Source organism: Marmota monax, unplaced genomic scaffold, assembly GCF_021218885.2.
Source record: "Marmota monax isolate L192 unplaced genomic scaffold, Marmota_monax_Labrador192_F-V1.1 WCK01_AAM20220418_F8-fsc00101, whole genome shotgun sequence".
In the NCBI taxonomy this organism is placed as follows: domain Eukaryota; kingdom Metazoa; phylum Chordata; class Mammalia; order Rodentia; family Sciuridae; genus Marmota; species Marmota monax.
In genome coordinates this window covers 1,194,266-1,218,338 of record NW_026692786.1, presented here as the reverse complement: position 1 = coordinate 1,218,338, position 24,073 = coordinate 1,194,266, and the positions used below count along the sequence as shown (strand labels likewise).

The following is a 24,073-nucleotide window of genomic DNA, read 5'->3' as shown; positions in this document are numbered from 1 at the left end:
CCCTATAACACCCTTAATAGTATCTAATGGCCACACGATGTGAGAATCTTCTCTGAGCCTTAAACTCCCAGGAGTCTCCCCAGTATCCAACCTAAATGTTCCCACAAAATGCCCCAAACCCTTCAAAACATCCAAAAATATCTCCTACAATGCCCTGGGACATGACCTCTAAATAGAGACCCCAGTAAACCCCTGCCCTCTGATCACACCCTTCTATCTCTTGAACATCCCATGAGCCCACTCTCCTTAGAGACCCCGTGAAGAGCCAAAATGCCTTCCCCCTGGCCATGACAGGACTCTAGGGTCACCCCCAGCCCCCATGCCATTCACAAGACCCCCTCTCCCAATGACCCCACAACAACGGGCAGGGTAGTTAGTGCCCAGCGCATTTATTGAACTCGTACCTTCTGTCCTTTCCCCTGTCGCCCTTCGGGGAGGGGTACCCGCGCTTCAACTGCACCTCTCCAATCCCAACTTCTCCCCCTCCCCACACCGCCCCCCCCCCGCCTGCGCGCGCACGCGCAAGAGGAACGAAACGCGAGGTCACCGCCTCTGGCAGCAGACGTGCGCCTAAGCAGCTGAGAGAAGGAACAGGTCTGGCAGGAAAAACTGCCCAGCAACTGTGACGTCATGGGGCCGGGCAGGACTCCATGAAAGCGATTGGCAGGATTGAATTTGGAAGGGAAAGGAATTCTGTCTTTGGAGCTTTCGCAGGAAGCAGATTGGGTGGGAGTCGTTGAGGGAGAACTTCCAGACCTCTCGGGACTCTGCGCATCAAGGGGGGATGCGGTGTTTGGGCTCCAAGCAGTGCCCCAGCCTGAGCTTCCAAGTCACCAAGAGCCGGCATCTCTCTCCCGCCAGATATTGCTTCCAACTGGGAGGGCAGTTCAGGCTGGGACTTCCATGTCTCCCAGTGGCAGTTCCTCCAAGAGGTGGGCTAGGGTTTGGACCTGGAGCTGATGAACTTGGCCTGTGGTCAGCATCTCACAGGTCTGGTCATTACCCCAAGTGGGGCCAGAAGGCCAGCCAACAGGTCATCCAGATGCCCAAGGCTCCCCACGCCAGCGCTCGGCCATGTCTAGAGTCCTGCCCAGTCTCAGGCACTCAGGTCCAGCTCATGATGCTGGTAGATCTGCGTGGGGCCCTTGAAGCAAGCTGCGAATAGGAAGCGTCTGCCCGCTAAGGTGACGTGGGCAAAGGCGCGGGGGGCCACCAAAGCAGGAGGCCCCAGCTCCTGCAGTGGCTCCAGGAGCCCCTTGTCGGGATCAAAGCGGAGCACCTGGCTGAAGGCAAAGTCGCTGCCTAGGATGGCCAGCTGGTCCCTGGCGATGAGCAGAGGCTGGAAGACGTGGGCACCCCGGGAAGGGAGCTGGTGCAGCAGGCGAAACATGGAGCCGTCCCAGCGCATGACCTGGGGAGAAGGTGGCCAGTTAGGGCCTGAGGCCTTGGGAGGGGCAGGTCTTCCTGTCATCCTGAGGGTCTAGAGAACTTGGAACGCTTGGAAACAGGCCCATTCGTCCTCAAATTCCCACAGCTGCTTAATCCTATCAGTGTGTGCCCAGCTGCTCAGGCTGCTAAGTCAGAGTTGTCAGCTGTGAGCTGACCCTGCGCTTTCCCTCGGCCCCACACTGCACGGATCAGCAAGGCTACCTGTGAGTTTTACCTACAATAGCTGTGTATGCTGTCCACTCCTGTTAACGCACCTTGGCCCAGCCTCCATCCTCTCCAGCCTCCTTCCTGGGTCCTAGTTCCTGTCCTTGTCCCAGTCTGTTCCCCACCAGAGACCCTGTGAATGCCCTAGTTAGAGGGGAGCCCCCTCCCCTGGCTGCACCTTGCTCTGGAAAGACAGTGCTAGAGAGGAAGGGCAGGACCCAACATCTGCATCAGGCTCAGAGGAGCCTTGTCAGGATGCGGGGGACAGGGGCTGGGGCTAAAGTCAGTCCTGGAGGGTGTCCAAGATGCAGAGCCAAATTTAGGGTGTAGAATCAGAATCTTGGGGAGTGATTTAGACAAAGATAGCCTTGAGGGGCCACAGTCTTGCAGTCATCTTTGGGATGGGATCAGAATTCAAAGGTCAGCATGTGAGGCCAGATCAGTTTATAGCGCCCCCCCATACACACACACACACACACACACTGGGCCAAGCCTCACCATAGAGTCCCCGATGTACCGCGTCAGGCACAGGAACACATCCCCCCCAGCCTGGAAGTGACGTGTGGCATAGACATCCTCAGCCTCTGGGATGTCCGTGCGCCTCTCAAAGCGGCCACCGAACCAGTGGAAGAGCACAGGCCTCTGTGAGGCCGAGGCCAGCAGCAGGTGGGGCCGGCCGTCCAGCTCCAGGGCCTCGGCGTCCGTGTCCCGGTGCCAGGCGTGCAGGCTCTGGCGTGGGTAGAAGCCGGGCCCGTCCCGACACAGCAGTGTGGTGCTGCCAGCTTTGGAGGCATCGGCCACCACGAAGCAGGGCTGCCCGTCCAGCCAGAGGAGCTCCGCGTCGTTGGGCCTCAGCAGCCGTCGGGGGGCCAGTGCCTGCATCGGGGCCAGGCGCAGGTCGGGGCCCGGCCGTACCCACAGCTGGGATCCTCCCCACAGTCGGGCAGCCAGCACGAAGAGGCGCGGGCCCAGCACCAGGGGCTTGCAGGACACCACGGAGGGCGCTGAGGGGGAGCAAGCAGGCTGTCAGGTCCAGGGGCAGAGGGCCGGGCAGACAGGGGACAGGGACAGGGCGAGCACTCACCCGGCAGCTCATCCTCCGTCCGGAAGCGCTGCAGGCCATAGTCCCAGGAGAGGATCAGGCAGCGGCCAGCGAAGGGCTGGGCCAGGATGATGTGGGGCTCCCCCTGGTAGGAGAAGGACTCCACGCCCAGCGCCGACTCCCCCACCATCTGGAACCAGGACAGCTCTGGGGGTGGCAGGAGAGAGTCAGGTAGGCCCCGGGGACCCCAGGGTCCTCATTGCTGAGCCTTGATTTGCACAGCTCTGAAAGGAGGGTCCTGTTCATGGCGTTCACCCCACAGGGACATGGAGAGTGGAGTCCTCTTGTCTATGGCAGGGTTAACTCGGGCTGCGTCCTGATTTTCTAAGATGAGTGGCCCCATCAAATGATCCCTCCGAAACGGCCACTTAGTCATTCACTGGCCTTCACGACATTCCAGTGAGGTACACTCTGTCATGATCTCTAAAGATGAAGCGACGGAGGTTCAGTGGTCCAGGCAGCCGGTGGGCTGGTCAGCTGGAAGCCACATTATCCTGGCACCCCCAGGAGCACTCTCCCTGGAGGTTAGGTGTGGTCATGTCAGGAGCAGAAGCGTGATGCACACTTCATTCCCCTCCTTCTCGTGAGCTAGCACATGGAAGCGTCAAACCTGAGTTCAACCATGGAAACCAGGACAGCACCCAGGAGCTGCCCCACCCACCTGGGCAGCTCACCTCCGCTCACCTCTTCAATTCGTGGTATTTCGGGCTTTTTGTTACAACCACTTAGCTTTAATGGTATCTGGCCTAGCAAGGTACTGGTCGTTAGTGGGTGCCATGCTGTGACTCTAGCATATACTACGTCACCCTACACGTCCAGATCCCAGGTGCCAAGGTGGAAGCAGTGATGCCCAGCCAAAGAGAGTTCCTATAAAAATGCCCATCAAATCATGTCCATGCCTGGGCCACATCCTCCATGGCTCCCCCTTGACCCTACTCTTTGTGCCTTTCAAAGTCCTCCATGGTGGGGCCCCTGCCAGCTTTGACCTCATCTCTACTCTCTCCCTTCAGGCACCACCCGAGCCACACTGGTCTTTTGATCCTCAAACAGCTCTAGGCTGCCTCGGGGCCACCATTTATGCTGTTCCCTCTCCACGCAGTGCCCTTCCCTCTCCTTTTCCAGTAGCTAAATTCAGATCTAATGCCTCCCTCACGACTCCCTGTGTGATCAGAATGTGTCATCAGTTTGTTTGTGCCATATTTTAGTGGATCTCACTAAGTATTCGTTGAATAACTGAATCAAGAGTGAACGATGGGGCTCAGTGGTACAGCGCTTGCCTAACAGGTGGGAAGCCCTGGGTTGCATCCGAGGCACTCCCTTCCCCTTCAAAAAAAAATAATAATAATAATCGCTGAGCTCAGTCCCCTTGCTCTGTGAGTCCCACACACCACAAACATGTCTCACAGTAGATAATGTTACGATCACTGTTGCTATATTAATAGCATCTGTGTAAGGACACTTCAAATGTCCACTCCTTGAGGAAGCCCTTCCTGACTCCCGCTCAACTCTGTGTGACCCCGGCCCTGGCTCTGGACTCCTCAGTTCCCATGGCCTCGGTCCTGGCCTTATTTCTCTGACTGTGCTCCCCCATCCCACCCCAGGCCCCTCTGCCTCCGACTGCCCGTCCTGGCCCTGATCATTCTGGGCGGTCACTGTGTGGGGCTGGGCATGGGCTCTGGGAAGCCAAGACCTGGGCTGTCTTGTTCCTGCTGTGCTTTCTGCCTTGGCCGATACCCACAGAGTCACCAAAATGTATTTATGGAAAAGCAAAAGGAAAGGAAATAGAAGTGAGGGGATTGGCATATGCAGTTTTTAGCACAACAGAAAGAAAGTGTTGGGCTGGGGTGTAGCTCAGGTGGTAGAGCGCTTGCCTCGCATGACAGGCCCTGGGTTCAAGCCCCAGCACCACCACCAAAAAAAATAAAGAAAGAAGTGTTTTACAAGTAAGTGACTTTATATTAAGGACGATGAGAGTGAACATTTGTAAGAGCCTCCTGCCCCAGGCCTTGGGTCCAGTGCTGAGCAGGCGGAGACATAGCATGGAATCCTCGCAGCAATCCTATGTCACTGTTTATTATCCCCATTCTACAGATGAGGAGACTGAGGCTCAGGGTGGTGATGCCATGTGCTCGGGGTCTCGAAGCCAGGAAATGGCAGGGCAGGGAGTGAGGTCAGCTCCTCAGGCCTGGCAGCCATTCCCCCCATCTCCTGCCTTCTCCTGGGGACCCTGCAGTCCCTCCCTCCCCACTGGGAAAGTCCCCACCTATGGCTCTGCACTTGAAGGTCTTTGGGTCGAGGTGGCGGAGCTGCATGTGAGTCAGGGCAGCGGGGCCTGCACAGGTCCCCGTCCCCACGCTGGCGTTCACGGTCGGCATCCACTGAAGCAGCCAAAGGATGCGACAGTCGCACTGGAACGGGTTCCCACGGAGGTCCCTGGTGCAAGAGGCCAGGAAGGGGCTGCGACCCTCGGAGGCCACGTACCCTGCCCCCTCCCCTGGGGTCCCCAGATGGCATGGAAAATACGTCAGAACCATTGCAACCCTTGCCAACCCAGCCCCGCCTCCACAGCGCCAGGCCCCGCCCCCAGACCCCCCACCCCCGCACCCCACACCCCGGGAGCCTCACACGTGAGTCAGGGTTTCCAGGCCCCGGAACAGGAATCTGGGCAGGACCTCGAGGTGATTGTTGGCCAGGCTTCTGGAGGGGACAAAGAAGGAGCCATCCGCAGCTGCCAGGAGGCGCTGTGTCCTGGGTGGGGGTGCCGGGGTGGGGGTGCGTGGAGGAGGGGAGCCGTGGAGGAGCGGGGTGCCATGGAGGAGGAGGGGTGCCATGGAGGGGGGTGTTGTGGAGGAGGGTGGGGTGCCGTGGAGGAGGGGGGTGCCGTGGAGGGGGTGCCGTGGAGGAGGCGGGACGGGCACGCACAGGTGTGTGAGCGAGCGGAGTCCCCGGAGCGCGTTCTTGGAGATGGAGCCGATCTCATTGTCCTCAATGAAGCTGTGGAGGGAGGCGGGATGAGGGGAGGCCCACGGGGCAGGGGACTCAGAGGCCACACGGGTGCTGCATTCTCTCAGCACCTCGGGCAGTCCCAGGGAAAGCCTCCCCAGAAACCTGTCCCCCCTGAAGGCCTGATCCACGGCCACTGGAGCCAGCCTCACCATGGACGCTGTCGCCATTGTCACCGACAACAGCACAGGTCCCACTATCATCCCTTATGACCAGTACCAGTGCCTGCATCTCAACACCCATGCCACCATCACCATCACCTACCCTACCACCAATAACTGCCATCGTCCCCAGGACCACACAGGCCACCAATATCGCCACACACGTCCATCGTCAACGTCCATCAGGGAACTCCAGGCGGATGACACCGATGAACCTCACCAGCAACCAGGCTTCACGACCAACACCCCACATCCTGCCACCACCCTCACCAACGCCGCCTCCGTGATCCAGCATCAATACCAGCGTCGCCATTATCCCCAACACTCTGGTCACCCACCGCCAGTGTCATCGCTGTCACAGCTTGTATACATAACGACACCTCTGTCATCGGTGAAAACCCCAGTACCAACAACACTGTCATGAACACTGACACCAGCGTCCTGCTCCAAGCCACCACTGACACCAACGTCAGTGCATACTGACCAGTGCCCATGGGCCTGGTGACCGTCTCTAGCACTGCCCCGCAGGCTTTGATCATCAGTTCCACTAACAGAACCATCACTGCAAGGTTTGCCATGTTTTGTCAACAGCACTGACACTCCGTCGTCAGTGACAAGGCCACCACTTCCACTGGCGTCAGCAACGGCATCCCTCCCTTTAGTATGGCCATCACGCTGTCGCCAACTCCTTACTGGGAGCTGTTTCCAGCTCATTTTAAACATTTCCTCCCGCTGGTATCCTCCCCAGGTGCCCGAGAGTCAGGAGGGGGCCAGAAACCGAGCCTGGCTATCTAGGCGCTTTGCGGATCTGAAGCACAGAGAGGCGAGGTGAGCAGCCCTAGACGACACAGCTGATCTGGAGCCCTCACACGGCCTCAGGAGCAGGTCTGAGGGCCCTTGTCCAGACACCTCCACTGCAGACCCACAGTCCCTACCGCCTCTGACTCTGGGCGCCACCAGAAGCCCCTTCTCCTCCTCCCAGGCCACCTGCCCCCAGCCCGGCCTCACTCACAGGTACTGCAGGTGGGACAACCCGGCAAATGCGTCGTCCTCGATCACAGAGAAGGAGTTGGACGTGAAGAGGCTGCAGGGGGCGAGAAGGCGGTTGCCGGGGTTCAGGACCCCTCACTGATGAGGACCCCTCTCTGACATTTTGGCCTTATCCCCCTCCATTAGCCCCATCAGGCACAGGAACACTCACATGCACGTGGGGGACTACGTGCAGGGACAGAGGGATTCTGACAGGGACACACGGGTGCGCACACACTCTCTCCTGTGCATGGACACCCTCATGGCCACATGTGCCCACACCAACACGCATGTGCAAGACGCCCACTCCCTCCCTGCCGCTCGGCGAGGCCCACTCACAGCAGGTGCAGGGACGGCACCCTCAGGAAGCTGCCGGCCTTCAGCTGGGTGACTCCAGTCCTCACGAGTGAGCTGGGGATGTGGCAGTGGCAGTGAGGAGAAAACCACTCCGGCCCTCTGGTCCCCAACCCAGATCCCACTGCTGCCCCACGCCCTGGCCTGCACCTGACCCCGGGTGCGCTTCCCCTTTGGGTGGCGAGGGTCCTGGCAAGCGCTCAGCCCAGTCCCTGGCCACCCCCCCTTCCAGGTCCCCATACACCTCCTGCCCCATCCCAGGTCCCAGCAGCCCCTGGGCAGGCATCCCGACAGCCTCTGCTGCCCAGGATCAGGTGGGCCCCCGCCTACCCCGCCTGCCCCTAGAGGCCCAGGATCCGGCGCCCACCTTCAGGCCCACAGAGGGCCCGACACTCACAGTGACAGCAGCGTCGGGGAGAAGCTCTCTGGCAGGTCCTGGGAGCCCTCACACAGGGCACTGTCTTTGGAGCAGGAGCAGCGTGGAGGACACTTGCCCTTTGGGGGCCTCCAGGCCACCCCCACCCCCGGCCCGGCCAGCAGCAGCAGCAGCAGCAGAAGGATGCCCGAGCGTCCCATGCCCCCTGCCCCCAGCCGAGGCACCACTTGTCTCGCAGCCAGCCTGGCCCAGGCCACTACATCTCCTCTGCCAGAGGCCCCTGCAGCTGCCTGCTGGGCTCCGCACCCTGACCTCGCTCTGCGCCCTCGTCCTCGGTCCCTCTGCCGGCCCTTGTCCCTGTGTCCTGTGGTCTCTGACTTTCTGTGACTCTCTCTGCCTCTCCCTGTCTTTGTCTGTATCAGTCCATTGCCCACTTCCGTCCCTCCTTATGTCTTTGTGTGTCTGTCTGTCTGTCTCTGCAGGGCCCTGTCTTTCGGGTGGCCTATTGTCCCTCTGCCTGCTCCCTGCTTCTCCCTGAAGGTTTGGGGAAGGGACGTGCCGAGCAGGGTAGGGAGAAGGAGGGGGTCAGAGGCCATAGGAAGAGCGGCCTGGGGAAGGGACTGAAAGGCCTTTGGGAGGGGGTGGGGCCACCAAGGATGGAGCTGCCCTGGCCACTCCCAGCCAGCCCCCTCCCCAGAATCCCCTACTCAGCCTCACCCAGGGACTGTGAGGAGGATGTCACCCGGGTGGGGACTGAATGACCCGGCAGACTGGAGGGGGAGTGGAGGACAGGCCACTCCTGAGAGCTGGGGGAGGTCCTGGCCACTCCCAGCCAGCCCCCTTCTGGCCCCAGGAGGGCGTGGTGGTCCCTGTCACTGAGGCCCAGGGGCAGCTCAGGTCCAGTTGCGCCCTCTGGTGGCCACACTTGGTAGGACAGTTGCCTTATCCCAAACCCAAGACCTCCCTGCCTTCCCCCCCCCCCCGGAAATTAACCCTTTAGATACCCACCACCATTCCAGGCAGAGACTTGACCCATGGACATAACGAAGACAATGCCACCTCCTTTTAACACTTACTCTGCAACTAACCTCAACCTAAGAGTTCATCTACTACTTTCATCTCGCCCCAGCCCTCTGGGGTTAGTGCACAGCTAGAGGAACTGAGGACAGCGCTCAAGCACCTGAGCTCTGGGTGTCCGAGTCAGAGGCCGGGCCAGGAGTCCAGCCCAGCTGGCAGCTGGCTCCATGTTGGCTTCTGTCTTCAGAGATCCAAATTCATGGGTATGTGGATAACGGACTGTTTTAATTCGGACTAAGCTTTTAGTGATGTGGATAGAGTCTGTCCACTGATAAAGATTCATAAACGATACCTAAGGGGACATAGCAACGGTGTTTACTGAGCACTTACTACGTGCCATTCCTTCCATGGTTTGACTCAGCTCTCCCCGTAACCCTGTGAGGTGGGCAGCTTTGCTATCCCCACTTTACAGACAGGAAGACTGACCAACAGAGAGGGTGAGAGATTAGTTTCATGGTGCCAGTCGGCTCTAAGCCTGACCACCAGTCTGTACCACCGCCTTGCCTAGACCAGGAGACTCACGCTCCTGACGGAGGAACAGACTTCCTCTCTTGCCCCTGGGGGACGCACCCAGCAGTCTTGTTGAAGGACAGGGGCCTCGACAGCACCCGCCTAAGGTCACACAGTCCCCTGTGGCCTCGGGGCCAGTCAGTTCACCTCCTGGCTCCTCATTTCTCCCATCTGTCAAGTGGGAACATTCAGGACACCCACTTCCAACATGAGGAGAGGACTCAGTGAGAAGACGGAGGCCACTCACCCTCCAGGGCTCAGCTCAAGGTGGGCGCCCCACAGTGGTGCAGGCTTGGGGAGGAACTCTGGCTCCGTCTTGGTCCTGCAAATATGCTAACCCTCTCGACCGGGACTTGGAAAGTGCAGATAAAGAGCTTGGTGCCAGGGACACACAGGGGACAAAGGCAGGCCTGCACCCACACACAGTGTGCCAGCCCAGCTGGGCTCTCACTTCACTTTAAGACGAGAAGAAGTGACATTGGCAACAATAACAACAGCTAACTATGTTTTTGTTAATCACTTCCTATGTGCCCGGCTTTTTCTCATTGTTCTACATGGTTATCCCAACTTCCCTCTGACATGAATATTATTATAGCCACAGAGAGGTTAAGTCATTTGCCCAATATCACACAGCTAGAAAGTGTCAAGGGAAGGAAGGAGAGAGGGAAGCTGGACTGGCCAGGAGTGGGCCAGGTACCCGTCCCTATTGCCCCTTGCTCGCCTGTCCCTCCTCCTCGGTGCTGCATAAACACCAGGGTTATCATTAACCAGGGCCTGGGATGCAGGGCCACGGGGGCAGAGGCTAAGAGGGCTAACAGGGCTGAGGGAGCCTTTTGAAGTCTCCTGGGTCCTCTGAAGCCAGGGGTGTGTGTATGTGTGTGTGAACACTCACGTGCGTGTGTCAGGGCTACACCTGTGCTGGGTGCGAGCACATGCTCCTGTCCTTCCGAGCCTGGTGGGGTCCCCGCTGGTGTCTGACTGCTTGAGGGTAGGGGCGTTTCTGTCCTCAGCCGCCAGGGGTCCTCAGGAGAATTAGCTCCACCGCCTTGGTTTTCTTAATCTGTGAAGTGGAGTTGAAGATGAGACGTGTCAGGTCCAGAAACCTCTGAGCCTGCAGAGACGGTTACGTGGACGACCTTAGTGATTTCACCATTTTGTATGTGGGGGAAATTGAGGCAAAGAGAGGTCATGAGGGAGGCCCAAAGTCACACAGCTAGGAGTGCAGCCTAGACCTGACTCCAGGTTTCTCTGTCCCCAGGGTCTGTGAACCTGGCCTACCCATGAGGACACCAGCGGACATGCTCTCAGGGAAAGGACAGTTCAGGATGAAGCACATGACTGTGGTTTTGGAGTATGTGAGCACAGCGTGTCTGCAAACACGCAGAGCCAGCAGTCCACCCTATAGCCCCTGCGTGGGCTGTGCACACTGTGTGCATCTGTGCTGGCCACGTGGAGGAGTGGCTGGCCGTACGGCGGGTCCTTGGCCATCTGCTTCCCTGTGTGCCCATGAAAATGAGGTGTGTGTGGACCCAAGTCTATGGGCCTTCAGGTCTTGGAGACGGCGTGGGAGTGCCGGGTGTGTGTGTCCCTTTGAATGAGGTTATGAGTGCTGTGTGTGTGTGCTGGTGTGTCACTGTAAGGCCATTTGGGAGAGTGTCCTTACAAGGTGCGGATCTCTGTTTCCCTTTGTGCCAGCGAACAGAGGTGTGACTGTGTCTTGACTCTGTCTCTTTGCGGGTGTCACGTGGATGGTGTACATCTGCGCCCATGTTTGTTGGGGTGTTCAGGGGTGGCTGTAGGAGGTGCTGGCTGGGGTGTGTGTCTGTGGGTTTCTCCGTGGCTGTGTGTCGTGTGGGGTGTGCATCCCGGAGCAGCTCACAGTCACCCACACACGCACTCACAAACATGCAAGCAAAGCCCCACCTCCACGTCCTGTGGCACTGTCAGGGACAATACAGGCGCTGGGTCAGGGAGCACAGGCTCCTAAGCACTGGGACTGAGTGACCCTAGTCCCCGCTGGGCCCGATTCCCAGGAAGCAGCACAGAGATCCCTCTCCCGCCCCAGCTCTGTGCCAGAGCTCCATGCCACATGTGAATGTGTGTACGCATGTGTGTGCGCACGTGTGTCTGTGTCTGTGAGCAGTCCCCACGCCGGCCGCCTGCTGCTCCCTCCTCTGAGTTGAGAGAGTTAACCTAGCGGCCAGCGCGGTCTGGGCTGGGGGCCGCCCCCTGGCCCCCCTCCAGCCCCGGCTCCAGTTACAGCCGCTGGCTGGGGAGGGGAGGGCGGGGTGGGGCCAGGAGGGGAGCCTGCGGGGGGCGGAGCGTCCAGCTCTGGGCCCGGGGGTCCAAAGTGCTCAGCCCCCAGGGCACAGCCGGACATTTGGGGGCCTTCTTTCAGCAGGGGACAGCCTGATTGGGGTGAGCGCCCCCCACCCCTCCCCTCCAGACCTCTTCACACTCCTGCCGGGCGGCCTATTTTGGGAGCAGGAGTGGCCAGCCGGGTGGCTTCCCAGGCAGGCCTGACCCCAGAGGGAGGAGAGTGTGGGGACAGTGGGGTTCCGCAGGCTGGGAGTCAGGGTGCGACTCCTCCCCCTGCCGCATGAGCCCCCTGGCTGGGTGTGGCGTCTGCTTGGAACACTGTCGGGGGCCCTGGGGGCCTGGAGGAGGAGGGGGGGGTGCTGAGGTTGTCTACACCCCACATTCTTCCCACCAGCAGCTGGGAGGGTGTTGTCCATCTCCAGGGCAGCACCACCCACCGTGTGTGCGTGTATGTGCGCCTGTGTGTGTGTGTGTCCCTGCCCCTGGTCGCTGTCTTCTCTCAGGCCCACTAGCTTGGGCCTCATGTCACTTGTCTGGTGTTGTCTGGTTATGAAAGATGTCACCCAGGGGCGGGTGGAACGGGTGTTTCTCCCTCTTCTGCTGGTTTCCAGGAGAGGACAAGGGGTGGCCTTACTCTGTGGCGATGTGGCCGCCAGGCCTCGCCCCACCAGGACTATGCATGACCCCCAAGTGGGGGGGTGGAAGGCGGTTTCCATGGTGGCCTTGTGAGGCGGATTCTTCCAGGGTGAAGTGGGAGATATTTATACCCAGGGTCAGGCTGAGAGCGGACAGAGCCGGCGGGCGGGCAGGCGCAGGGGGCAGGGACGCTGGCTGGGCTCGTTCTGGAGGCCGTGGTGCGCAGGCAGGTGGGACTGGGGTGTGTCCCGCTGTCTTGCAGAGTGTCTGTCTCTCCACCTGGGTGAGGCCGCATCCTGCCTCCCCTGTGAGGGTAGATTTGAGGAATCTGGGGCCAGCTGCGGGGAGGCAGAGGCCCGTGGGAGACCTGTGGCTCTGCCCTTGCTGGGTTGGGCTCTGTTTGTGTAAGCCGCTTTGGTGGCACGGCCTGGCCCAGTGAAGCAGGGGGTGCCACTAAGCCAGCCGACTGACACTTTTGTGATGAAGTCCCTGACGGTCTCTGACTTAACCCTGTGGGTTCAGGCCCCCGTATGGGGAGGACGAGGGTACACATTTCCTGGCCCTTTTGTGCCCCCAGGACAATGGCATCTGTCGGCCACATCTTGGTTCTCTGCGTGGGTCTTCTTGCCAGAGCCAATGCAGGTGAGTCACGGGGGCAGCCCACTGCTCACCCCAGTCTCTCGAATGACACGGGTGGCAGAAACCTAGAGAAAAACAAGTGGGAGACCCCTACCTAAATGGACTCAGCTGGAGTTCCAGGAAACTGGGGATCTCCCGCATGGGGTCCAGTCACAGGCTGGCATTGGAGGAAGGGAGAGGATGGACACCCCAGGTCAGGCAAAGGTGGGGAGGGATGGGGGTTGGCTCCCCCCAGATTGACAGGCTGTAGTACAGGGGGTGTTGGGGCAGCGACTGAAACCCCCTGCCCAGTACAGTACAGAGGGGGTGGGTGTCTAGGGTCCAGAGCGGGTGGGCAGTCTGCCCGGGTCCAACAGCCCCCCAACTCTCAGCCCAGGAAGGTGGAGCCCCCACAGGGTCTTTTGACGCCTCTCCCGGTTCAGAGTCCTGGGAAGCATCCAAACCCGGATCTCTCTCTCTCTTTCCAGAAGCGCCACAGGAACACGACCCATTCACCTATGGTGAGGGGCGGCACCTATTCCGGGAGTCAGAGGGCTGCCGGGGCGTGCCTGTCCTCCCTGCTCCTCTCCCTGGCTCTGTGGGATCCCTCTCCGGGTCTCAGGCCCCTCCGCTGCTGCCTCCTGCCCTTTCTCCCCTCCCTGTCCCACTCCTCTTCTCCTTCCTCCTCCCTGCCCTGCCCCCTGCTCTCCTTCTCTCTCCCCGCTCTTCTCCCCCGGCCCTCACCCTGCACCCTGCCGCCCTCAGACTACCAATCCCTGCGGATCGGAGGCCTCACCATCGCCGGAATCCTCTTCATCCTGGGCATCCTCATCATTCTCAGTGAGTGCTGCGCCTCGCCCCGCCCACGCCCCGCCCACGCCCCGCCCCGACCCCGCCCCTGCCTGCGCGGCCCCGCCCCTCACCCGGGCGAGCTGCAGTCAGAACGCGGCTGGGCTGGGCGCCCCGCGTGGGGGGGACGCAATCTCAGTCTCTGCGACCCTGTCCCCACCCCCACAGGCAAGAGATGCCGATGCAAGTTCAACCAGCAACAGAGGTAAGAAGGCCCTCCCAGCCCCCACTCGCCCCTCGCCTGCTCTTAGAGGGGCGCTGGGGGTGAGACGGCAAGTCCTGCCAACCCGAAGCCAGGAACCCCTCAAAGAATATGTGTGAAGCACCTCCCATGTGCCAAGCCCCAAACCTGGGACCAAGCGATGAGTAAACGTCCTGACTTGCTTGGTCAAGCTCCCAGCCCAGCAGTGAAGGCGGTGGCGGTGGTTCCAAGAGCCCCACGGATTAAAATCACAAGCACGATATCAAAAGTGCTGATAGAGAGCGAGCCGCGGTGAAATGAGATCATCTCACACGGCGGCCCAGTTTAGCTCAGAGTCTTATTCCTTGCTCTTTGATTCATCTTTAAATAAAAAGTTTAAAGCACAACCAACATAGGAATACCATGGAGCGAACACCTTCGTGTTAACACAATGATCCATGTCACTATAAGTAATAACGAATACGCGTTGACTGTTACACCACGTGCCAGACGCTCTTTCCTTGCATATTATTTTATTTGGCCCTCATACCACCTCTTCAGGTAGGCGCTGTTACCAGCCCCCATTGTACAGATGATTAAACCGAGGTATGGTGAGATAAAGTCACTTATTCAGGATCACTCACTGGGAGATGAGGATTCTGGGTTTTCCAACTCAGATCACCTCCTGGCCGTCTACCAAGTTCCTCTGACCACCCCTCCCCCGCATCCCCGGTGGTACTCACTGTTACCTGTTTGGACGGCCTTCTGCCACACAAACTGCTCCCGGGTGCTCCTCCTTTTCGGGGGCGTACCCCGAGCGCGTTCGTTGGGGTACGTGGGACTCCGTGCACCAGTCTGGGAGATGAGGCCTTCATTGGGGTTTTTCTGGAAGCCACTGCCTCCCCTTTTCCATCCCGTGTCCCCCCCACCCCCTGCTCTCCCTTCCCAGAACTGGGGAACCAGATGAAGAGGAGGGAACTTTCCGCAGCTCCATCCGCCGTGAGTTTGGGGAGACTGCGGGTGTTTGCGGGGTGAGAGCTGGTTCCAAGAGCCGTTTTCCTGGCCCTCCCTGGCAGCGTGAAGGGAGAACTTGAGCTGAAGCCAGTGGGCAGGGAGTTGCCCTTCCTCCGCAGGGACGCCCCTCCTGACACCCCAACTTTCTCTGTCCCCGTCAGGTCTCTCCACCCGCAGGCGGTAGAAACACCTGGTGCCATGGAACTCGGCCAGGTCCTGCAGCGCCGCCTGGGCTCGGGGAGGGGCACGGGAGGGAGGAAGAGGGGGTGATGTACCAGCCTGGGCAGGTGGCTAAGAGGGGGAGGAGGAGAGGGCTTGAGGTCCTTCCTCGCCTCTCACCCTTTTCACCCCACAGGATTCCCCTGGCACCTGATGCGTCCCACTCACCTCCTGCTCACCTGCCACCTAGACTGCCCCCTTTCCCAGCCCTGCCCCACTGAGTCTCCGAGCCTCTCAGATTTCCAATAAAACGTGCTTTTCTCTCTTGACGGCGCTTTGTTGATCTGTCAGTCCCTCTGCGCCGAAGCCTGGGAGCCCCCTTGGCCCCGGCAGGGGGCGCCCCCACCCTTGGGGAAGGGGCGGGGACGACGGCAGTGGGCGGGGGCGGGGGCGGGGGTGGCCTGGACGGGGGCGGGCTCCCCGGGCCCCCATTGGCTACAGGCCCCCCCCAACACCAGGGCTCCCCCCATCTCCCCCCCACATCAGCCGGTCCTGCTTCCAGCTGCTGCAGCCGTGTCCTCGCTGCCTCAGCATCCAGCAGCCCCCTGCTCTGGCTCAGCATGGCGACCCCAACCCAGACCCCCACAAACGGTGAGCGTCGCCCCAGGGAGTGGGCGCCGGGGAGGCTCCGGGATCTGAGAGCTTAGGAGAGAGGATGTGGGAAGATTCCGGCGCTGAAAGGGAAAGGAGCGAAGAGGGGATGGGCGGAGGCCCCTGTCGCGCACCCCTTGGCCCTCCTTGTAGTGTCTCGGACACCTGCTCCCCTGCGATATCGTCCCTGTGTGGGACCTACGATTAGAGAGTGCCAATCCCCGGAGAAAGGATGCTCGGACCGGTTGCTATGGCAACTGGGTGACTGGTCCAGCACAGTGGAGGAAGCAGACGGAAAGAGATGGGCTTTGAGGGTGGGAAGCAGCAGGTCTGTGGCCAGGGAGGTTCTGGAAGATTTCAGGACCCTGGGTTGGCAGGGAGAAAGGGTCCATGTCCCTTTTCTTTCCAGCACCGTCTCCTGCCATCGGTGTTTCCTGAAATTCCTGACAGGCAGGTTCAGAGGGAAGGAGGGTCAGCTGAAAAAGAGAGAAGGAAAGGGGGAAGTTGATCTGAGATTGAACCTAAAACAGATAGAAGAGACACAGAGTCAGAGACATGGGGGGACCGGCAGATAGGTGCGAGGCTCCGAGAGACTCAGGGAGAATGCAGGAAAAAGAGAGGGAGAGGAAGTCAGAGAGACACAGAGATAGACGGATGGAGACAGCCATGCACAGGGACTCGAGACACCGAGCCACAGGCAGAGGAATAGAAAGGGGGGCAGCATAGGGTGGGGCTGCAGCCACTGCAGTGAACCCCAAGGGTGGGACTAGGGTGAGGGGACCCTCCTTCCCAGCGCGCACCTACTTGTGGTTTCCATCCTCGGAGGTGCACATCATTGTCCCCCCACACCCATGTCCCCCCACACCGTGCAGCGGCGCGCAGTTACATTTCACACCCGTTAACCCAGATATGCTCCCACTTAAACGCGTCCTCACTCCAGCCCCCAGCAAACCCCCTGCTGAGCCACGGTCTGCAGAAGAGCAAGGCGGGGGGTGCTTTAGTGGGGGAGGGGACCGGGGAAGTGTTTCCAGTACCGAAGGCAGGGCGGAGGCGGAGGAGCCCCTGGCGGTGAAGGGAACCCCAATTCCACCCGGTTCTCTCCTTCCCTTCCCCCCTTTCCCATCAGGCAGGGGCTGCTGCGCTGAGCCATATCTGCAGAATCTGAAGCAGGGCGGAGGGGGGGGGCTGCAGAGGCTGGAGCCACCCTAGGGAGAGGGGGCGGGGCTGAGCCAGCAAGTCTGGCGGGAGCCCAGGGTTTCTTTTTGCAGAGGTGGCGGTTAGCAGGATCGATGGCAGCAGACGGGCAGAGGTGGGAGGGTAGACGCCTCAACACCCTCCCCCCCCCCCCCCCCCCCCCGCCCGCCGGTCACAGCAAGAGAGGGGACCACAGGTCTCCGGAATTCCCTGGGGAGGAAAAACCCCCCGCTGTGTATTGCAAACTGCTTGAGGAAATGAATTAATGAATTGCTGGGGAGAGCAGGGGGAGGGAGAGGAGTCTCTTCCCACTCTGTCAGAGAAAAGGAAGGAGAATTAGGGGCAACAGAAAAGGGAGATGTGTGAGCACAACTGAGAGGGACCCTCAACTTGGCCAGCAGCCAGCCCTGCAGGGGCATTAAAGGGAGATGCAAAGGAGGAGAGGGAGTTAAAATTTGGCCCATCCTCCAAGCCTCACACAGGACCTCAGCCAGCCTGGAGGACCCGGACCCATCACCTCTCAAGATGCCCCTGTTGCCATAGCAACCACCTCCTTCCTGATCTCTCCTTGGCAACTGGCCAGGAGTAGTGCACATTCCTTCTCCGTCTCCTGGCTCCACCCTGAGCCCAGCCACACCCTGGGGAACCAGATTGCTGGGCCAGCAGGATCCAGCCAAGGATCTTCTGCATGAAGCACTGTGCACTCAGGTGCAAAGCAAAGAGGATTTGGGGACAGATGCTCACCCAAAGGGTCCCTGAGCACTTTGGAGGAGGATGCTTGGAAAACTGGGAGACAAAAGAAGATAATCCAACTGTTCCACCTTGATGCAGACTCCTGCAGCCTAGGAGGGCCTGACATTCCTTCATTTGTTTCAGAAAACTTCTTTGAGAGCCTTTCATAAGTGCCAGGATTAACAGCAGAGATGAGCTAAACAAATCGACTCTCTCTGGTCCAGGAGCTAAAGTGACTAAAGGTGACTAAAACACTGTGTCTTGATGGGGACACTTTGAAGTACCACTTTCCAGATTTTTGACTTATTCAAATGTTCCCCACAGTGCTATTTATTTAATATTTTTTCCCTTGGAAGGATTCACTTTTTAAAAAAATTAATTAGCATCATTTTACATCATCACCACAAATGGAAAATGAATTTTTTTTCTCTAAATGGAGGGTAAACCTACAAACAATCTAAAGCAAGTGACATCGCTTTTCTGGGTCCAGTGTCTCCTTTTTGTGAAATGGAGACGAAGATAGCACCTGTATGGGCGAGTTCCTGCCAAGATTAAATGTGTCAACATCTGTAAAGGGCTTAGAAGTTGGCTCTGGCTTGGAGTTAGTGCTATCCACTTCTGACTAGATCGATAAATAAAAGGAGAAAACTTGATAATGTCACAAAATTCTACTAGATATTATTATTACCTGACAAAGACTCTGAGCACAGTTTTGTTTTCTCTTGGGTAAGAGGGGGATTAACAAGGTTTGATAGGCAATTAAAGCCACATCAGCACCAACGAAGATTCCCTCCTTGGAGACTAGAAGAGACCTGGAAGGAGCAAACTTACACACTGTGTCAGGGTCTTGCCTCTGTTTCCTGTACCCGTCACTTTAGGCAACAGCTTGCTTTGATAAAAAGCAGTACCAAAGTGTCAGCAGATGGTGACAGTGATGATCATCTGCTGAGATTTTTATTTCTCACTTGTGCTCCATGTCCATCACAGGTTGACCGGGGTGGGGGGCATTTTGTACTCACCTAAGAAAACTAGAGCAGCCACTACTATCTTGAACATTCAGGTCCCCAGGCCACAGGCAAACCAGAGGTCATTGAAATGTTCCAGCCTACAAGTGACACTTCTGCTCACAGTTCATGGGCCAGAATTCATCCCACGGCTCCAGCCAACCTCAAGGGAGACATCCTTCCCTGTCCCTTCAAAGGGGGAAAAGAACACTCCTGACATTGCCTGACGTACCCCTGGCCCCCTTCCCTAGTGGCACACACGCTGCAGAATTCTGCTCCAGGAGGGGCCATCAGGATGGAAATGGAAAGATGTTCTGAGCTCCCCCCCCCCACCCCCAGGGGAATATGGTCTGGGACAGGGAGATGGAGAGGGAAAGGCCGATTCCCATCCCCACGGTAACATCTCTGAAGTCAGGGCAAGTCTTCTAACCAAGGCGCACGCTTCCTGTGGTAGAGATCCATAGGCATACGCGTCCTGGGACACTATCACAAAATCGACTTTGGATTGTAAACTGGCTGGTGTCTTAAGTGATATAGAATAACAACGACATAGCTCCCTGTAATGGATTTGGTGTCAGGAGCCAGGAGATGAGGACCATAGCTGTAGCACCTGCCCTTGGGAGCGCTCAGATGACTGGGAAGTTGTAGGCAGTGTGCAGGGGAAGCTGATAGCTCAGTGGTCCGCCAGTGGCATGCTCAACCCTTGGCGTCATATTTAAATGGGAGTGTGTGTATTTTTCGGGGAGTGAGTCCATAGCTTGCCCCAGACCTCCATAGGGATCTAGGACTGCGACAGCCATGTACAGTTGGGTGGATGGTACACTGCACAGGGGATGGTACCAAACGATGGAATGAGTGGGGGTTGGAATCTATCCTATGCCCCATTCTTCAGGCCTGTGTCCTGCCCTGGAGCTACATAATCCAGAACAAGGGACCTTTTCATCTAATTTCCACTCAGAAACCATTAGACCAATGGCCCCAACGAGGTCCTGGAAAATGTTGAGGAACAAGCGTTGAAATACTTTCCCCCTCTTCCTTCCCACAGTTCCCGAGGAACCCGACCCATTTTATTATGGTGAGTGCCGGATTTTTTAATAGTGGTACCCCAGGGCTGTATGGAGGGGTGGCTGCGTGTTCCCATAGCCAGCTGGCTTCATCCATGGCTCTGTGGTTCATGGGCTACCAACCCATGTGACCACGCGGGTACAGTTCACATCAGCTGGGTTTGTGGAGCGCAGAACCAGATTAGGGTGGTTCTGAGTCTCCTTCAGGCTTCGGCAGGACTCTGGGCTGGTACCTCAAAGTTATCAGAGCAGCAGACACGGGAAGTCTTCACAGTAACGACTCAGTCCAGGTCACCTGGATCAGACTCTCTTCTCCCTACTGTGTGGCTTTGCCTCCCTGAGCCCTTCTGTAAACAGGAGATAGTAATAACTCCCACCTGCGTGGGCTATGGGAAGGATTCACCTGGACAATCATCCTGATGGCACTGGGGCACAAAGAAGTCACCCCCAGGTCTGGCAGGCCTGGCTCCAGTTTCCTTTCTGTATACCCTCCTGATCCCCTCCCCCTGCCATTTTTGCTGTTCCTCCAATATGTCAATTTCCTTCTCACCACAGGGCCTTTGCATGTACTGGTCCTTCTGCCAGGAGTACTCCTCCCCTAGCTCTCCACATAGCTGGCCAAGTCCCCTTCCCTTTTTCTGGCCTCAGATCAAATAATGACTGCTCCATAGGACAGGCCTCCTCTGACTCCCTGGCAGAAGGAGCCACACCACCCCTGGCCATGACTTGGATTCTTACTGGATGGTTTTGTTTGGTTGGTTCATTGATGAGTGCTTAATCACAGCATGAGCGTCCCCTGCTGGAGGGCAGAGGCCTGGCCGCTGCAGGGATGGACCAGGGGCCCCACAAATTCACACTTTAGGCAATATTTGCTGGTTACTGGCTCTGTGTGGGCAATGTTCCAAGCCCTTGGAGGACTGCAGTGAGCAATACAGCCAAGGTTTCCTGCCCTCCTTGACCCTGCCCTCCGTGGGAGGGAGACGGATACTCAAAAACCAAAGTTATTTTTCAGACAAGAATGTAAAGCCAGAGTGTTTCTTACAGAGGGAAACAAGAGTTCTGTCATTTACTAGAAAGGGTAGAGGAGAGGCTGGGAAAATTCTAAACAGGACAACCAGAGGTTTCACTGACGGTCCTGAAGCTCAGAGGGAGGAAGCCCTGTGGATATTCAGAGGGAGGGTTTTTCAGTAGCAACAGCAAGTGTAAAGGCCCTGAGGCAGGACAACTGGATCTACTCCAGGGGCTACAGGGAAGAACTGCTGGGGAGAGTTGGGGGAGGTGAGCCCTGAGGGGGGGCAAGGATGGGATTATGCAGGTCTCCAGGGCTGTGGTGAGAGCCTTGGCTTTTACCTGGAGAGCCCTGGGGGCCAGGGGAAGGCTGAGGAGAGCTGGGATCTGACTCTGTGCCTGTGGGTGGGGTGGGGGCAGAGAGAAGGCGACACAGAGGGTGAGGGCAGGAGAGGAGAGGAGGGGAGGGAGGCCCAGGGGAGCTCCCCAAGCCCATGCTCTGTGTCCCCCCAACCTCCTGGAGGAGCGTCCAGCACCCCCAGGTTCCAGGCCCCTGGCTGGGAGGCCTAAACCCAGGCCTGAGGCCCCGGGGCTGGGGTGCGGCCCTGCCTGCCCTGACGTCCCGCGTCTCCCCTAGACTACGCCACCGTGCAGACCGTGGGCATGACTCTGGCCACCATCATGTTCGTGCTGGGCATCATCATCATCCTCAGTAAGTCTGTCCTCCGTGGGCTGCCTGCTGCCCCGGGTTGGCCTTTGTCCCCATCCTTATGTCCTGTGTCCTGTGTCGCTCCCTCTCCTAACAGGCAAGAAGGTGAAGTGCAGGAAGGCGGACTCCAGGTCGGAGAGGTCTGGCCCCCGGCGGGTGGGCGTGGCGTGCGGGGGCGTGGCAGGTTGGTGGGCGGGGCGGGAGAGGGCGTGGCTGAGGCCGGGCTGCAGGTCCTCCTCACGCTCCTCCCTCTCCTTTTGCCTCCACAGCCCAACATGCAAATCCTGTAAGTCGGAGCTCCCCTCCTCAGGTGAGGCCGCGGGAGGCTGTTGAGTGACAGCAGCCAGGGAAGTCCTTGCAAGGTCCGGGGGTGGGGCCTGGTGGTTGCACCTGGGACAGTCCCATAGGAGACTAGGTCTCTGAGATGGCAGATGCTAAACCACAGGGGTCCGTGGGACTCCCTGTGTCCTAAAGGGGCCACAAAAAACTGCCAGAAACAAATGCATACGTCCCTCAAAGCAAGGAGGAGCTCATTTCCCAGGGAAGAAAGCCACACCCGCCAAGAGAGGGACCCCAGGTGGGGGAGGATTTCAGGCCATAGACATGAAGAAAGTCAGAGCACAGGGAAGATAAGAGAATAGAATGCCTTCCAGACTTACTTGTTCAGCTGGGCAGACCTAGGATGAAATGGCTCAGGAAAAGATGGGAAAGGAAGGAAAAAGGAGGGAGGAGAGAGGATGGGTTTGGGAATAATTGTATCAAAAATGACAAAAAGAGCTGTGGAGGTGCGTGGCACTAGCCTGCAATCCCAGCAGCTTAGGAGGCTCAGGCAGGAGGATCGAAAGTTAGAGGCCAGCCTCAGCAGCTTAGCAAGGCCCTAGGCAACTTAGTGAGACCCTGTCTCAAAATGAAAATAAATAAATAAAAAGGGCTGGGGAGGTGGCTCAGTGGTTAAGCATCCGTGGTTTCAATTCCCAGTACAAAAAAAAGAAAAGAAAAATTCATTGGGGAAAAAAATAAAAAAGACCTGTGGGATTGGGCACATGAGGCTGAAGGAGAAAGACAGGCGGATGGAAGAGGGGTAAATCATGAAGAGGATGGAGGCATCCGAGGGTGTGGGGAGTCAGGAAAGGGGAGTATAGGAAGGAGTAGGAGATGAGGGGGAGGCTCCAGGGGAAGAGAGAGAGAAGTGGAGGCTGGAGGCTGGAGGCTGGAGGCTGGAGGCGGGGTGCCCTGAGTAGAGGTGGATGGAAGGTGGAAGGGGAGATGGGGAGGGGTGGAGGATGCAGAGGGAGATAAACATGCAGATGGAAGAGTGTGACCCCTTGGGGTGTTAATTTTAATTATGTAAAAATATCTTGACCTGTTTTTAGTGGAATGTGTCCTTTCCAGGGACTGTTAAAAAAAAAAACAGAGCTGGGAATCTCTCTGCCTCTTAGAAAATTCTTAGAACTAAAAGAAGGGGAGGGGCTTGGAAGATCCCGTGGGGGGGGGGAGTTATTGCGGGTAGGATTTCATGCCTGTTTCATGTTCTGTTAATGATACTTAAGAGCATCGGTGGCCTGCTCTGTGGACACCGGGTGGGCGCAGGGTGTCTGGCCCTGGTACCTGGGGAATAATGTAAGAATCCTGCAGGACACTGACCCGGAGTAGGTGGGAACTGGGGACATTCCTGTTGCATCCAAATGTTGGGGATGCGGGGTACAGGAGCGGAGCGAGCGTGTAGGAGGAGAATGGGGGTGTAGAAGGGGTGGGACTCCCTGCTGGCAGAGGGACTCCCCCTAAAAGCCCAGGTTAGCTTTGACAGCCACGAAGGTGTCCCCATAGGGATCAGATATTAGGGTGGGGGGGGAGGGGCGGGGGTGCCAGGTCGGGGTGAGAATCCTGGGGGTCTGACTTCCATGGTGACGGTCGATCGGGGCCCCCTGGCGCTGGCCGTGGGAAGGGTGACCGCCCCCCCACCCCGTCTACACTCGCTGCGACCCCCTGTCCCCCTGCCCACTCCCGGCTAACGCGGCTCCTCCTCTTCCCAGCCCCTGGCGGCGGCGGCGTGTAAGAGCAGCTCCAGGAGCCTCCACAGCTGTCCCTGCCTGCGCGCGGGCGCCTGAGGACCGGGTGAAGGCGGTGGGGACCCCAGCCTCACGCCGGGGAGCGCTCCCCCGAATGAGCCGCCCCACCCACCCCAAGGCTGGAGCCGCTGCACCCCGCTGTCCCTCCCCAGGCCTTGGCAATGACGATCCCCCAAAGAGCCCGTCTGCATCCCAGCCCCAGAGACTCAGGCCTCCAGCTCCTGGGATCCGGGAGTCCACCCCAGCGCCCCCAAACCCCGTGTGCCGCCCCCCTGCGCCTCCTCGTCTCCTCCCCGGGGATCCGCTCCCCGGGGCCCCTCGACGTCCACGTCTCGAGCTTAATAAATGTGCACTTGGTGTCCCTTGTTCTGTCTGCGTGTCCTCATCTGTGGGCGCACGAGGTGGGGCTGAGCGCACCTGGGCCAGCTGTCCCCTGCGCGCCTACTGGGGTCCCCCTGCGCCCCACTCCCGGCCCCAGACACCTCCTCCTCCGCCTCGCACCCTCCCTCACACCCCGGGAGGGGCCGTCCCGGTCCTCCCGCCTCTGCCAGGCGCCCCACCCACCCGCGCGACCTGCCAGCCCCTGTCCCGCATCTGGTCC

At 58.7% G+C, this 24,073-nt stretch overlaps 3 protein-coding genes across 6 annotated transcripts; 2 read left to right on the top strand and 1 right to left on the bottom strand.

Annotated features, from left to right (window-relative positions):
- Positions 1–459: 459 nt before the first annotated feature.
- Positions 460–13,466, bottom strand: Lgi4 (leucine rich repeat LGI family member 4). Of its 2 annotated transcripts, none has more exons than XM_058580469.1 (10): positions 12,352–13,466; positions 7,700–10,325; positions 7,288–7,359; positions 6,932–7,003; positions 5,678–5,749; positions 5,381–5,452; positions 5,019–5,188; positions 2,738–2,902; positions 2,152–2,657; positions 460–1,411 (listed from the first exon to the last, which is right to left on the bottom strand). In XM_058580469.1, exons 2-10 carry the CDS (start codon positions 7,876–7,878, stop codon positions 1,097–1,099), a joined length of 1,623 nt encoding a protein of 540 aa, XP_058436452.1. In that variant the 5' UTR covers positions 7,879–10,325; positions 12,352–13,466; the 3' UTR covers positions 460–1,096. The 2 variants fall into 2 exon arrangements, with proteins under 2 accessions (XP_058436452.1, XP_046303991.1); XM_046448035.2 differs by having other exon boundaries at positions 12,219–12,357.
- Positions 11,557–15,370, top strand: Fxyd1 (FXYD domain containing ion transport regulator 1). Of its 2 annotated transcripts, none has more exons than XM_046448136.2 (8): positions 11,557–11,683; positions 12,798–12,862; positions 13,327–13,359; positions 13,604–13,678; positions 13,856–13,892; positions 14,818–14,867; positions 15,044–15,095; positions 15,238–15,370. In XM_046448136.2, exons 2-7 carry the CDS (start codon positions 12,802–12,804, stop codon positions 15,064–15,066), a joined length of 279 nt encoding a protein of 92 aa, XP_046304092.1. In that variant the 5' UTR covers positions 11,557–11,683; positions 12,798–12,801; the 3' UTR covers positions 15,067–15,095; positions 15,238–15,370. The 2 variants fall into 2 exon arrangements, with proteins under 2 accessions (XP_046304092.1, XP_058436475.1); XM_058580492.1 differs by lacking the exon at positions 11,557–11,683 and adding an exon at positions 12,350–12,450.
- Positions 15,371–15,553: 183 nt separating this feature from the next.
- On the top strand, positions 15,554–23,832 carry Fxyd7 (FXYD domain containing ion transport regulator 7). Of its 2 annotated transcripts, none has more exons than XM_046448142.2 (6): positions 15,554–15,692; positions 19,668–19,697; positions 21,332–21,406; positions 21,501–21,534; positions 21,673–21,713; positions 23,437–23,832. In XM_046448142.2, the coding sequence occupies exons 1-6, from the start codon at positions 15,662–15,664 to the stop codon at positions 23,457–23,459; spliced, it is 234 nt and encodes a 77-aa protein (XP_046304098.1). In that variant the 5' UTR covers positions 15,554–15,661; the 3' UTR covers positions 23,460–23,832. The 2 variants fall into 2 exon arrangements, with proteins under 2 accessions (XP_046304098.1, XP_046304096.1); XM_046448140.2 differs by having other exon boundaries at positions 21,501–21,543.
- The last annotated feature ends 241 nt before the right edge of the window (positions 23,833–24,073 follow it).